Source organism: Paroedura picta, chromosome 2, assembly GCF_049243985.1.
Source record: "Paroedura picta isolate Pp20150507F chromosome 2, Ppicta_v3.0, whole genome shotgun sequence".
Taxonomy (NCBI): Eukaryota; Metazoa; Chordata; class Lepidosauria; order Squamata; family Gekkonidae; genus Paroedura; species Paroedura picta.
The window spans coordinates 148,723,476-148,738,526 of record NC_135370.1 but is presented as its reverse complement, the minus strand read 5'-3'; the positions used below and the strand labels follow the sequence as shown (position 1 = coordinate 148,738,526).

The following is a 15,051-nucleotide window of genomic DNA, read 5'->3' as shown; positions in this document are numbered from 1 at the left end:
ACCCATTTTGGGGGCTCTTAAAAATAACCTTTGGGGTTGGAAAGTTAGAAATATTTCTAGTTTGAAGGGATCATCACAGCTTAAATTGTAAGGCTATTTAAAATGAGATTTGTCATAGTGAAGTAGTCATTCAGGAAACAAGTCCTCTCTTTCACTTTTCAAAATGTGATAATCATCGTATTTTATAAGGGACAACTAGATGCGGTAAGTCAGCTGTCCCCAACCCCCGGTACGGAGACTGGTACCGGGCTGCAGATCAGTCAGTACCGGGCCACGGTTCCTCCTTCTCCTCCTCCCCGGCTGCGGCCTTAGGGCCTGCCCTGCCACTCTGCTGCCAGCTCACCTTTGGTGCTCTTCAGCAGCCGCCATGGCTGGGGCTCTCCCTCGGCATGGCACTGTGCAGCTGCTGCTAGCAGCACCCCCAATGGGTGGGGGGAAGTCAGGGGTGCTGACAGGAAAGCAAGTGGAGCAGGGGCTCAGGCAGTGGCGGCAACATCCCTCGGCAAAAGACTACCCACCCCTGGGCCTCAGTAAAATTGTCAAGCGTTGACCGGTCCCTGGTGATAAAAATGTTGGGGACCACTGGTGTAAGGGATTGTTTAAACCCAGACTTGCCACAATCAAGCAAACAGAAAAGAACGAGAGCCCAGTTTAAGGAGCAAACGGGCACATGGCTGACATCAGCTGAATTCTTAGGGCTAATTTCCCTGCAGCCTTTACCTCCAGGCAGGTTTCTCCCCAGTGCTGGTACTATAAAGCAAATCAGGCAAGAACAAAAAGGTCTGGGGAGAGGGTCTGCAGTAGAGAGATCAGGGGAAATGGGGGAGGCTGGACAGTTCAGCAGCACCCCTCACTCCTTAAATCCAGTCCCTGCTCTTTATATGGTTGTGGCTAACGTGGCTTTAAACACATAGATCAGCCACTGTGCTGTCTAGTTTTACCATAAACCTTCCTTGATTAGCTCCTGTCCATGCAACACAGTGTATATACACAGAACCTTTGTATGTACAATTGCCTTTCCACTGCAGGTACTGGTCCTGCAGAAAGGGAAATAATTTATTGTAAACAAAATTAGCTGTCCAGTCTCCTACTGCATCTTGATACAACTGGGGATTTCTCTTGTTATGATGTTGTTTCTGAGCAAGGCTGTTAATGGTAGGGCAATTTGGAGATTGTTAATTCATAGGGTTGCCAGTAGAAGGAAGCGATTTGTTGGCACATAATACACACACACACACACAAAGATATTGTAGCTTCCTACATTTCTGTGTTGGCGATGTATACAAAGATGAGCACAAAGAAGCTTCCAGCCCTGTATGGATTGAAATGACATCTTGGATCTTGTAAGGACGCCACAGTAGCAGAATGAGCAGTTGTTGGTTCAAGAAGCACCAAACATTTGTTTCCTAACTTTGTCTCCTTTTTGACTTCACAGGCCAAATGTCTGTGGGGGACAGTGTTGCTCAGGATGGACAACAGCTCCAGGAACAAACCGATGCATTAAACGTGAGTGCAATTTTAAAAAAAATCCTCCTATGTGTATGCAAGGCATTTTAGAGGCTCACATAACAACAACGAAAAACAAAACTCAGTGTTCTGTTTTAAAATGTGATGCTGTTCTGTTCAAATGAATAGAGAGCCAGTTTGGTATAGTAGTTAGGAGTGTGGACTTCTAATTTGGCGAGCTGGGTTCAATTCTGCACTCCCCCACATGCAACCAGCTGGGTGACCTTGGGCTCACCACAGCACTGATAAAGCTGTTCTGACCGAGCAGTAATATCAGGGCTCTTTCAGCCTCACCCACCCCACAGGGTGTCTGTTGTGGGGAGAGGAAAGGGAAGGTGATTGTAAGCTGCTTTGAGACTCCTTCGGGTAGAGAAAAGTGACATATAAGAACCAACTCTTTTTCTTCTTGTTATAGGTCCTAACAGTTACTGTGTTCTATGTACTATGGCAGCATCACAGTGAACTGTGATCTACAAATTTTCCTTGTAAACCACCCTGAGCCACAAGGGAAGGCGGTGTAGAAATGTAACAAACAAACAAGCAAATAAAAAATTCTGCAGGGGCACTAACTAACTGTGGAATTACAGCCTTCCAACACCCCTGAAGTTAGCAAAATAGCATTGGCTTCATTTTGGCTTTGTGAAAAGGGGGGTTTCTTACAAAGAAAAAAATGTAAAGAGAGAGTGGGCACCATCTAACAGTGGTTTCCTAAGCAGAATCACCCCGGTTGTATCCTTCTTAGTCCAAAGAAGTCAAGGAGCTTTGAATGGAATAACTTCGTTTAGAACGATACTGCAAGTGTGCCATGAGAGATTTCTAGGTTTAAATAGATACAAATTTTCCATCAGAATTTATTCAAAATCAATTTCTCATTTAAGTCAGTGTGCTGTCATCCGAAGCAACCGTTTTCCACAGATGCTTGCAGATCATCAAGGCAGATCCAGAGTGAGCCATTTCCTCTATTTAGGGGTATTGGCAATAACATCATATTAAGTATTTAACATTTATAGGCCTCCTGTCCCAGGGACACACTCAAAGGATCTCATAAAGTAAAACAAAAATGCAATATAATCCTAAGAACAGCAGGACAAAATAATCAATAAGAAACAAGGCATAATAATGAGCCAAGGCATAACAATAGCATCAAACAAGATTCAGCAGCCTAAGATGATATTCATAAAGCAATTCTCAAGCTAGAACCGTATCAGAGAAAAAAAACTTTAAAAAGATGGAATCCCTCAGTTTAAAAGCCTGGGTAAAAAATAAATATTTTGGCCTGGTGCCTAGGAATGCTAGGATCCCCCCTTCCCCCGTGGAAATGGGGGTCCCCTGGTTTTGTGTACTCCTTTCTGCTGGAAACTAACTGGAGGGGGATTTACCCCCCCCCCCCAACAGGCAAGAAGCTGGAAATAAATGTGATGTGTCTACATCACTCAGAAGTGATATACGCAAATGGGGCACTCCAGTTTTGGGACAAAACTCTATGGTAGAAGCCAATTTTTCCATACACTTCCAGTTGATGTAGGCACATTACATTTATTTCTGGCTTCTTCCCTCTGCGTTCCTGTTAAGCTCACCCCTATCCCCTCCTGGTGAATCTGACAGACATAAAGAAGAATAAAAAGAGAAAATTACCAGTTAACCTCAAGTTGGAGGGCATTCCAAAGACATGGTGCTATCTAGTAGCCACAGCCAAAACTTACCAGTCAGTGCTGACAATATGCCAGAAGAATTTGGTGGGTGGGAACAATAATTGTCATTTCAAGGGGAAACTTGGAAATAACATCATTGTTCTTGGGTTCACCTGAAACTCTTATGGTTTTTGAGCAAAACTGAGGAGCAAAAGGCTTGGCCAGGTGGTTTCCAGATTTGCCATTCTCCAGGTAGGACCTTGAGATCTTCTGAAATTACAAGTAATTTCCAGATGACAGAGATCAGTTCCCATACAGAAAATACTTGCTTTGGAAAGTATAGTCTGTTGCACTATGTCCACATTAAGGTCCTTCCCTTCACCAAGTCCCACCCTCTTCAGGCTCCACTCCCAATTCCAGGAATTTCCCAACCCAGATTTGGCAACCTGAAAGGTCTCCCATTACGGACCTGGCCTACACTCACCTCACCTTTGCATGCAGGTGCAGAGAGAATAAGGCTTGGGCAGAGGATCTTATGAAGGTGCCATACTGTCATAAGAGAGTGCTTTTATAATCATAGTTGCTTTGGGATTTTGACTTTGGGAAGTGGGATAAGTCTGTCTGATGTTCTACCTTTTAGTTCCAGCCTCTTAGAATTTGATCTGGAGGACTTCTTCCAAAAACAAGGAATCTTTTGTTCAATGCTTTACACACAATTCTCTTCCACCTGTCAATCAAGCCAGGCAACCAATCCCCCTTTTCAATGTTTTAAAGGGCCCACGATGCCCGCTGATTTTTTTAAAATTCACTCCTTCTCTGTTAACATGCCTATGCATCTAATCATAGATGCATAGTGCTTTTTGAAGGCCAACCATTATAGACTCATGAGTCTTTAATGTTTTAAAAATTAATCTCGTTCCTGATTTTTTTTTTGGGGGGGGGAGAAAGCTTTAGAGAGGCATGCTTTGTATTTAAACTGTGGGGAAAAATTCTTCTTGGCCTTGCTTGCATGACTAAATGCCTATTCGTTGCTCCAGGCAGTTTCTGCTAAAAAAAATCCAAACCCGTCCCCAGGAGAAGGACATTGGAGGTGGAGATAGTGCTTCTTTGCCTCCATACATTTCTTTAGTGGGTGGCTTGCTGCTCTCCTGTAGCTTGCATTTTTTAGGTTGGGGAAGCCACTTTATGTGACTAGAGCTTTAAAATGGCAGATGTGCCATTAGGTTTGCTGGCCAGACGTGGGAGGTTAGTGACTTCATGTGAAATGCCAAAAATGTAGCACCTTCATATGGTAAGTATAACGCTACATTAATGGGGTGCGGAATGCTCCTGATTTTCCAATGAAAAAACCTTCTCCTGCTGCCTGAAGGAATGATGGTGGGAAGCACAGTGGCCAGTGGAAGGTCTCTTGATATGCAACTCTGTGTCCTGAGTTGGCTCACAGTGAACTCCTATGGAATCAAACATGGAACCCCTGGGGAATCAAAACCAGTGCACAGGATAGAGCAAAGATGCAAAGCTCCCACCCTGCCACGTAATTTAGTAATTTTGCACATGTGTGTGTATAAGGATAAGGGAAGGATTATTTCTTGCATGTTTTTTTTTAATTTGCCCTGATATATTCAGCCACAAGCACCGGAGCAATGACAGCAGTTATTGAGCAAAGGTGAGGTCACATGACTACATGGACAGTTTTTGATAAAGTGATGCCTCTGATTAGTTCCAGAATAACCATTAGCTCATTAAAACTGGTTAAAAGGCTGCACTGGGAGAAGAAGGGACGTGCTAATCCATCTTTCATGGGACAGGACTGCAATGAAGTGATATAATAGGCAATCTTAAGTCTTTGTTTAGTTGCCAATTAGTTATTTCTCTGGGAACTGATTTTTTAAAGAGGTTCAAACAGAAGATTTTACTCTGAAGCTAGGTGACTCAAAATACCTGTAACCCCGCTCTATAACTTTCATGAGAGAGTTGGGAGAAGTTTATTCCCTTCTTAGGTTATTACTTCAGCAATTCCCCTCTAATTTTAAACATGGGATCTCGTAAGCTGGGGCCTCCCGCAAGGCAGTTTCCCTTCAGTATATTTATAGGAATAGGGACAGAGTGGATTGATTTACAAGGAAATAGTCCCATGGAGGGTTCTGATGACATCATTAACCATATGAGCTAGAAATCTAGCGATGCAATTAATTACACTGTAAATCAGGGCAGCCCATTGGTTGCTAGTTAGTTTTCCTAACCTTTTCATTCTGTTATGCTTTTAAGTTTCTAAATGCTACAAGCCTCTGAAACCGCAGAAGAATCATTTAATGTTGCAAGCCTTCAGATTCCGTGCTTGCTGCTTATGATGTTCCTCATCCCACTTGCAGCAACCTGCCTGAACAACTCCAGCCTGCTGCCAGGAATGAGACTTTAGAATTTTTGGTGTAGAAGAGCTTGAAACCATTGTTTTGGGTGGTATCCAAAGTGATTTTCTATTCACAGACAGGGGCCATGGATGATGCTCTTTTGTTCACAAAAGGCATTATGCCACTCATAGTGGAACGACTTTGGAAAGGTCTCACTTCACTTGAATCTGGCCCATTGTTCTGTGCTCAGCAACAGATGCCCGAGCTCTGTTCCCCAGCATGAATGAACAGAAAATCCATCCTCTCTACCACTCACTGTTTTCAGGTTCTAGTATACAAAAGCCACAATATCACTCATCTCCAAAAGGATGGCTGACTGGCCAGACTCCCCCCTGGAACTATTCGCCAGATGTTTGGAAGCTGTAACTGGATGGCTTGAGCAGAGTTGTCTGAAACTCAGCCCCTCAAGACGGAGGTCCTATGGCTGGGAAGGAAGCAAGCAGGTCAGGAAGCACACTTACCCACTCTGGCTAGGACGCAACTGAACACCATGCCCATGGCCAGACATTATGGGTGACGCTGGATGCCTCACTGTCTATGGAGGTGCAGGTCATGATGGTAGCCCGCCAGGCATTTTACCATCTTTGTCAGGAGGGGCTACTGGTGCGCTACTTGTCTTCTGAGAACTTAACCATGGTGATCCATGCAACAGTCACCTCCAGAATTGACTTCTGTAACTTGCTCTATATGTGCCTGCCCTTGTCCCTGACCTGGAAATTGCAGCTGGTGCAAAATGCAGCTACTAGGATCCTCACTGGTACACCTTGGAGGGCCCATATTCAGCCAGTACTGAGGCAGCTGCATTGCTTACCTGTTGTGGTTTGGATCTGGTTCAAGGTTTTGGTTTTGATCTTTGATTTTGTATTGTATATTGTGTTGTGACCTCTTCAATCCTTCGGGGAGGGGCGGGATATTAAACATACAAACAAACAAACAAACAAACAAATAAATAAATAATATTGAAAAAGAGCCAGTGGATTTCACTGAATGATGCAATATCACAATATTCTTTCTTGTTTCACTTACACTTGGTCTATATGCTATGGTTAATGTGAGTTCATTGGAGAATGTGCACATTCTACTTTTAATTGTGCACATTCAATGGTGTGACAACTGTGCAAAATTTGTCATGCATGATACAAACAATAATGTTGGAAAATATGCACAAGTGGACAAGTTCAATCTGATACTGTGTACACTGAATGGTATTTTTAATATTTTGTGCTGCCTAAGCAATGTATAAAATTGATGTGGAAGCCATGCACATTTATTTATTTCATTTATACTCCTCCTTTCTCCCCAATGGGGGTCCAAAGTGGCTTATGACAAACTCCCCTTCTCCAGTTTATCCTTACAATAACCCTTTGAGGTAGATTAGGCTGTTCCCTTGGCAGATCCTGGGTCTTCCAGATACTCATCCACTCTGACTGCTATACCATGGTAGTCTCACAATTAAGGTGGTCCTATCTGTCTTAGAGAAGTCCTAGAGATTTAGGTGCCTGGGGCCTGGGCTTGAAAGGGGATGGAGCTCAGTAGGGAAGTGATGGCATACAGCAGCCTTTCTCAATCTTTTTACTGCAAGCGACACCTCCCTGCCACCTCCCTGGAAGCTCCATGTCACCAGAAGTGACTTCACCAAGACACTCCCAGCTGATGTGACATCATGTTCTGTCGCTCTCTACCTCCATTGAACCGGGAACTGGGCTGGGACAGGTCTCCATTGCTTGGGCTGCTCTCTCTGGGGTGGCCTTCCTAGCTTTGAAGCTGGCCTGCCTGTTTGTCCCTTTGCCAAGTTCCAGATGTGCCAATGAGAAAGGAGGCTCCACTGGTTCCTGCAATTGCAGGGCTCAGCTGGGCTGGGTCACAAGGGGCAGCCATGAACTAGTGCTCCACTTCCCTTGACTTGCCCAGGGGTAGCCAGCCCTGACCCCAAGGGAAAAGCAGAAATGGGGCTGCAGGGAACCCCTTTCTCTTGCAGTGAAGGGAGTTTCCCCTGTTTTCCGGGCAAAAGCCACAGTGATGCCCTTCCCATCCACCCACATGTGTGCTGCCCCTGTGCTTCACTTTCCTCTCCTGCAACAAATGAAAAAAGGTAGGGCCAGGCTTCATGAACAAAAATTGGCTGGGCTCATTGCAAATCGCTTGCATGGCTCTTAATTTTTAAAAAATGCAGACTTGTAACAGGTTACCTGGGCACACAGTAAGGGCAAGTGCCTCACCTGTCCATCCCTTCCTCTCCTGCAGCCATGTTGGGAAGGGGACTCCTGTGGTGTTTCCCCTTTAACTCCCCAAAGAGTGCCTGGAAGGGGCTGGGATGGCACCCAAGAAGGCATAGCACAGCTCTCAATCCTTGCATTAAGGTCGAGCGGCTGTAATGCGGGAGGGGCTGAGGGAGAGAATTCTCTGTCGCCCTCTGCCCCCCATACCAGAAATGGTTCAGCGACCTACTTTGTTGGGCTGAGAGCAGGGCTGGGGCAGTCACTCCCTGCCACACTTCCAACGCAGTTAAGTTAAAATGAGAGCTACTTATCTCTCTGGACTCCAGTCACTACCACGTATCGTATGATGAACCTCAGCCAGCAAGGATTTTTCTGACTGGGGCTTCTCCCTTTTCCACCCCCTCCAGGCCCATCATTGGCCATTTTGGGAAGGGGGATGGGTTAACATAATCCATTGGTTATGTCACCCAATTAAATAAAATATTAATATTAAACTTAATTGATTTTCACCCAATCAGGAAACCCTTCCAGGGCAATCAAGAAACCCCAGGATTTCACAAAACTTCTGTTGAGAAACCTTACCATAGAGCAAGAGTGTCAAACGTATAGCCTGTGGGCCAGAACCAGCCTGTCCAGAGTTCTTACCTGGCCCACAAGCAACTGGTCATTACCTTTAGTGCCAGATGACGGAGGCTATTATATCCCTGTATTGTGTCCCAGTACTGATGTGTAATGGATGGTGAAAATGGGAAGGTGGGCATCAGGGAGATACTATAAAAGCATGTTCGTATTTTGGGTAAAAAGTAATATCATTAATTGAATTTGCTTGTGTCCTTTATAAAATTTCTATCTCTGGTACCTGGCATTGCATTTTATGGCACACGTGACCTGGCTTTTGTAACATATGAATTTGACACCATAGACTCTACCCTACGAAACTGCCGTTCCTCCAGGGCTGAGGCTGAGCAGCCTATATGCCTGAAAACAGCCTTTCCCTCACATACAGGTAGGGTTGCCAGCCTTACAACCAGGGCTGCCAGCTCCCAGTAGGAAAATACCTGGACTTTTTTTTGGGGGGAGGGGGGGATTGAGGAGGGAGGGACTTCAGTGGGGTATAATGCCATACTGTCCACTTTCCAAAGTGGCTGTTTTCTCTAGACAAACTGATCTCTGTTGTAATTGTAGTTGGCAACCCTACACAGACACTGGGCTTATGCCAATTTCCTTACAATTATACATTTGCCAGGCATCCGCCAAGCCTCAAGACTGGGCTTGATGGAACTGGATGAAAAAGGGAAGCCAATACGGTTGAGAAAGCAGACTTGGGAAAGAGCACAAATGACCCTGTCATGAAGGCAGGCTGCTCTCTCCCAGGAGGATCTAGGTAGGATAGAAGCAGCTTTTAGCAGGATGTGATCCCTCATCTAAGGAAGGTGAGATTGACCTAAAGGGTGTTGAAACAGAGGTAAAGGTCCACTAAGGCAAATCATGTTAGGGAACTTTATGGTTTTCAGTTCAGCTTTCCATCTGAGATTTGTGCTATATGCTTGCATTATTACTATTATAATAGTATTTAATTTTATAGGCTGCCCCTCCCCACAAGTAGCCTTGGGGCAGCTTACAGTAACATTTAATAAAAGGTAAAGGTAGAGGTATCCCCTGTGCAAGCACCGGGTCATGTCTGACCCTTGGGGTGATGCCCTCTAGCGTTTTCATGGCAGACTCAATACGGGGTGGTTTGCCAGTGCCTTCCCCAGTCATTACCATTTACCCCCCAGCAAGCTGGGTACTCATTTTACCGACCTCGGAAGGATGGAAGGCTGAGTCAACCTTGAGCCGGCTGCTGGGACTGAACTCCCATCCTCATGGGCAGAGCTTTCAGATAGCACGTCTGCTGTCTTACCACTCTGTGCCACAAGAGGCTTGTAACATTTAATAAAATTATTAAATTTAGTAAAATCTATTAAAATCTTACAGTTAAAAATTATCTATTGTTATTCCCTTTTCATAGGTTTCCTGGCATTTTATATCAGTTCTTCATGCCTGTGGGTAGGAGAGGAGGTCTTTCTGTGGGGGATCAACCAATTGTATTTGTAGAAGCTGCAGTAGGAGTGGTGGGAGATGGAGAAAGGCCCATAGTTGTTCTTGTTTTAACCTGGCCTCGACCATTGTCCTGGTGGAAGAGCATCATTTTACAGATTTCACGAACTCCATCAGGACCTGGATCTTTCTTGGGAGCTCATTCCACCAGGCAGGAGCCAGGGCTCAGAAAGCCTGGCTCTAGTTGAGGCCAGTCGCATTTCTTTGGGACAAGAGAAGACCAGCAAATTTGTATTTGCAAAGCGTAGCATTCTCCAGGGAAAAATAAAGGTAAAGGTAAAGGTATCCCCTGTGCAAGCACCGGGTCATGTCTGACCCTTGGGGTGACGCCCTCCAGCGTTTTCATGGCAGACTCAATACGGGGTGGTTTGCCAGTGCCTTCCCCAGTCACGACCGTTTACCCCCCAGCAAGCTGGGTACTCATTTTACCGACCTCGGAAGGATGGAAGGCTGAGTCAACCTTGAGCCGGCTGCTGGGATTGAACTCCCAGCCTCATGGGCAGACAGCTTCAGACAGCATTTCTGCTGCCTTACCACCCTGCGCCACAAGAGGCTCTGTTTGTTAATTCTTTTCCATTTTCACAACTGTTCTTTTACTAATTAACTTTTACAATAAGTGGCTAATAAATTAGTTTGTTACATTTACTCTGCCTGGGAATCTCATGTGGGGTTGAAGGCATAACTATTTGTTACACTGTTTCTGGGTCCTCTGTGAGCCACATCAAATGAGTTCTGCATATTTCATGTTTGTCCTCCCAGTGGTTTTAAAACTTGATTCTCAGGCTTGTGAGAGCTTGTGAGAGTATCGTGTCCAGATCATGGGAGGCGATGGTATCGCTTTAATGTGCTCTGGTTTGGCCTCACTTGGAGGACCGTGTTTGGTTTTGGGCACCACAGTAGAAGAGGGATGTAGACAAACTGGACTGTGTCCAGAGGAGGGCAACAAAGATGATGAGGGGTTTGGAGACCAAGATATATGAGAAAAGGTTGGGGGAGCTGGGTTTGTTTAGCCTAGAGAGGAGACGACTGAGAGGGGATCTGATAACCATCTTCAAGTATTTTAAAGGGTGCCACATAGAGGATGGGGCAAGGTTGTTCTCTCTTACTTCAGAGGGAAGGACCAGAACCAATGGGATGAAATTAATTCAAAAGAAATTCCATCTAAACATCTGGAAGACGTTCCTGACAGAAAGGTTTCTCAGTGGAACAGGCTTCCTCCAGAGGTGGTGGGTTCTCGATCTTTGGAGATTTTTAAACAGAGGCTGGATAGACATCTGCCAGAGAGGTTGATTCTGTGAAGGTTCAAGGAGGTGGCAGGTCACAGTGGATGAGTGATGGGGTTGTGGATATCCTGCATAGTGCAGGGGGTTGGATTAGATGACCCAGGAGGTACCTTCCAACTCTATTATTCTATGATTCTATGCTTCTAGCCTTTGCCTGGTGAGTGGAACCTATGGTTGCCAGCTTTCAGGCTTGGCCTAGAGATCTCCTGGAATTACAACACGTGTCTACCAGAACTCAGTTCCCTTGGAGAAAATAGCTGCTTTGGATGCTGGACTACATGTCATCATATCTCCGCTGAACCTTCTCTCCTCCCCAAACCCCGTCTTCGCCAAACTTTATTCCCCAAATATCTGGGAATCTCCCAACCTGGAACTGGCAGCCCTGTAGAACACTTCCTTTGAAAAGCTTATTGCTGCATTTACTGAATTCAGAATTCCCATATAGTACAATGCTAACGACATGAGAAAACTGAAAGCATATTTTGCCTTGATGCTATCCCACACTGAGAGTGCATCTGTGAGTAGCTGTCATCTCCCTCTTTACTTTATTTTTGCAGAGGCTTTCTAAGCCAACCTGGACATGTTTTGACTAGGCTGTCTTGCATTCCTTGCAAGCAGACATGGCCAGGATGTCACAGGCCTATGCTGGGACATAACACCAACTCATTGCCTTTCCAGTTGTCCGCAGTGAATGAACTCAATAAGACGGGAGGAGAGTGTTTGATATTTCCCAATCTCTCTTATCAGGTCTTCAGTATTATTGAGAACATGCAACAGAAGTTTGTCTTATCCCTAATAGATGGGAAGTATAAAAGGAACAACATACACAGCAGTTCTCCAAAAATAACATCAAAGCACTTAGGCAAATGGTTAGCCATGTTGCTGGCTTTTGAAAGAGCTGTCCTTGACAATTAAGAAATGTTAGGTGTAAAGGCGATGCTGATTTGAAAGTTAGATTCTTATTTATTAATAAAAAGGAGCTTGAAGATAGAGATGGATGATTAACCTTTGGAGAAGAACTTTACAAATCCCTCAGCTATTAGAAACTTCAACCATACAAAGATTTCATTGTTGGGGCAGCCAAGGAACACACCTGCAGCTGAGGAAACAATCGAAAGGACAGTAATCACATTATTCATTGGGCATGTTTGGCTCAGTCTACATTCAGACATGAATTCACCCTCAGCTTTACAGCCAAGGCATGGTGATGTCACCTGCCTAAAGTTAGAACATTTGTCTCTGGGTATGTACATTCTCTAATGATCTTGTGTTTGTGGACAAGGCTTTGAAAACATTTACGGCTTTAACTGGGAGATATTAGGGTCAAAACACTTATTAGGATGAATACACTGGTAACTCCCCAGATCACCTATCTGTTCCACATAACATATTTCTGGTAAGGGCTTGGAGGAGGAGCTTGTCTCATGGCTTAAGTGTCACTCAGCGCTTAACACCCACTCAGGGAGGCTGTCCCACCCCTGAGTGCCTCCTCTTACAACTGGCTTGCCTGTCTGTCCAGCGGCCAGCCAATTGCCTTCCGTCCCCCATCCCTGACCACCACCCCTTCCTTCCACTTCCCTCTGTTGCTTGGAGGCTGCAGAACTCTGCCGCGTGAATGCTGCCCCTGCCGATGAGTTCCCTAACAGCTGCCTGGGGGGAAGGGAAAACCACTGGCAGAGTTCTTCCACTCCCCTCCCCCCTAATCTAGCACCCATTATATTCCTGAATGCAACAGGCTTGGCCCTAGTCTATAATAATGCCTGCTTTAGCATCACCAGCTGATAAAACTATATCTTGTTATCTTTTAGATTTTAAAATTAAATTCTCCACTCTTACCTATTATTATCCACTTTGTCATTATCATCTTGGATCTCTTGTCTTGATTATTAAGTCAGGGTTAATTTAGACATAATTTTGAGGTAAAGAAATGGTGAGGTGGGGAATGCAAACAGAGGCAATAGGGAGAGGGGTAAATCACTCCCTTTTTCCTGAAGTTATCCTTTGTCCCTACGGAGAAGGCTAAAAGGTACCACATGCAGGAAAAATAATGGGGAAAGACATGATTGATTTTATTCTCATTAAAATAGACTATAAAGCACAATGGCTTGCAAGACTTTCTCTGCCTGTTCAACTAACACGAGGGGGGAGTAAACTACAAGATGTATATACCTCAGAAGCCTCAAAAGTACACGCAATAAAAGCATGTGCAATTTGAATTTTAAAATAGCCTTTAAAATAGTCATGGTGACTTCAAGACCTGGTCATGAAGCTTTAGTGCTAATGAAATAAGATGGGATGTAATTTGGACCTCCATGCAGCAGCTGTTAAAAGATGTTTAAAGTCACAGGAGATCCCGTAAACAATCTCCAACCTCTCAGCTTGGCACCATGTAGAAATTCATTTAAAGTACCTTTATCTTGTCTTTCGATCTGAGAGTCTCCAAAGTTGCTGCCCACAACAAAATGAACATAATAGCAAAATAACAACAACATAACCTAAAATTCAAAATACAAACCAAAATACAACCATCTTTAAAACAATAAACAGTAAAACGGGAAACATAAAAAAAAACAGCAATGGCATAAAAATAGCTGTAACATTCGTGGTTATGCAAGCAGGTTTTTATGGGACTAAGGGGCTCAGTGATGCTCAGAAAGGATAATGATAAAGATAAACAGTTGCCAGGAAGCATGGACAGATTTATGCCAGTAAGCTAAAACAATGACACAGTGTGCTCTGTGTATATTTATTACCTACTGTGAGATCTCGTGTCTGCCATTTCCTAATAAAGTCATTAAAGCTTGTGTTTGGGCTGCACAGACTTTATGGATTATTAACAACAGTGATCAATAGGGTTACCTGTCTCCCACTATGATGGCAGACTACCTAGCAATCCTGCCTGTTGTCCTCTAGCACCTCAAAGGCAGATAGGAGAAAAATTGGGGGAAATGGTGTGGATGTATTAGCATTGTCCCAGCACCCTACATCACTTCCTGCAAATAGTGGAAGTGATGTTGGGGGCATTGCTTTAAGATTTTCCCCAAACTCCATGGTATGTCAGTGCATGTTACCACTTCAAGCAAAAATGATGTGACATTGTAATGCTGGTGGTATTGCTCCAAAATTTGCCTAAAATGGTATAATCTTTGGTAAATCCTAGAGGCTCCATACATTATGATTTTACTTCTGGTTTTTTTGGTCAGAAGTGATGCCATACACACACATACCTGTCCCCCAAAATCCTCCTGTGGGTACCAGTCTGCAAACCGCATTCCTTGCTGATCACTTACATTGTTGAATATTTTCAGCTATGCAAATGGACTTTATGTTGGCTTTTTGTTGATCTCTTGCTCTGGATTTTGATGTAGTTTGAACATTTATTTAATTATAAAATATAGCAGACACAGCTGGAGACATGATAGGATTGCCAAGTTCTCCCTGGTCACTGGCAGGAAGAAGGGTGGTAACAGGGATGCCAGCTCCAGGTTTGGAAACTCCTGGACATTAGGGCTTGGAGCCCAGGGAGGACAGGGACCTCATTGGAGGTATAATATCCACCAAACAAAGCATCCATTTTCTTCAAGGAAACTGTAGTCTGGAGATGAGCTGTAATTCCAGATGATTCCCAGGTTCCCCCTGGAGGCTGGCATCCTCTAAAGCAGTGGTTCCCAAACTTATCTGGCCTACCGCCCCCTTTTCAGAAAAAATATTACTCAGCACCTCCTGGAAATTAATTTTTTAAAATCTTCTCTTCTTTCTTTTATGCTTTCACCACCCCCTTACAGTTATTAATCACCCCCAAATGCACCTGTGGCCCATCACCGCCCCCCTGGATCGCTGCAGCCCCCACCAGGGGGCGGTAGCGCCCACTTTGGGAATCACTGCTCTAAAGCAAGACTGT

General features: G+C 44.5%; 1 protein-coding gene across 2 annotated transcripts in view; it reads left to right on the top strand.

Moving 5' to 3' along the window:
- Positions 1 to 15,051, top strand: part of LTBP2 (latent transforming growth factor beta binding protein 2) — a 160,674-nt gene that overhangs the window by 15,860 nt on the left and 129,763 nt on the right. For both annotated transcript variants that reach the window (XM_077323234.1, XM_077323233.1), the window contains one exon: positions 1,436 to 1,506. In XM_077323234.1, coding sequence (XP_077179349.1) covers positions 1,436 to 1,506 — 71 coding nt within the window. The remainder of the gene's footprint in view (positions 1 to 1,435; positions 1,507 to 15,051) is intronic.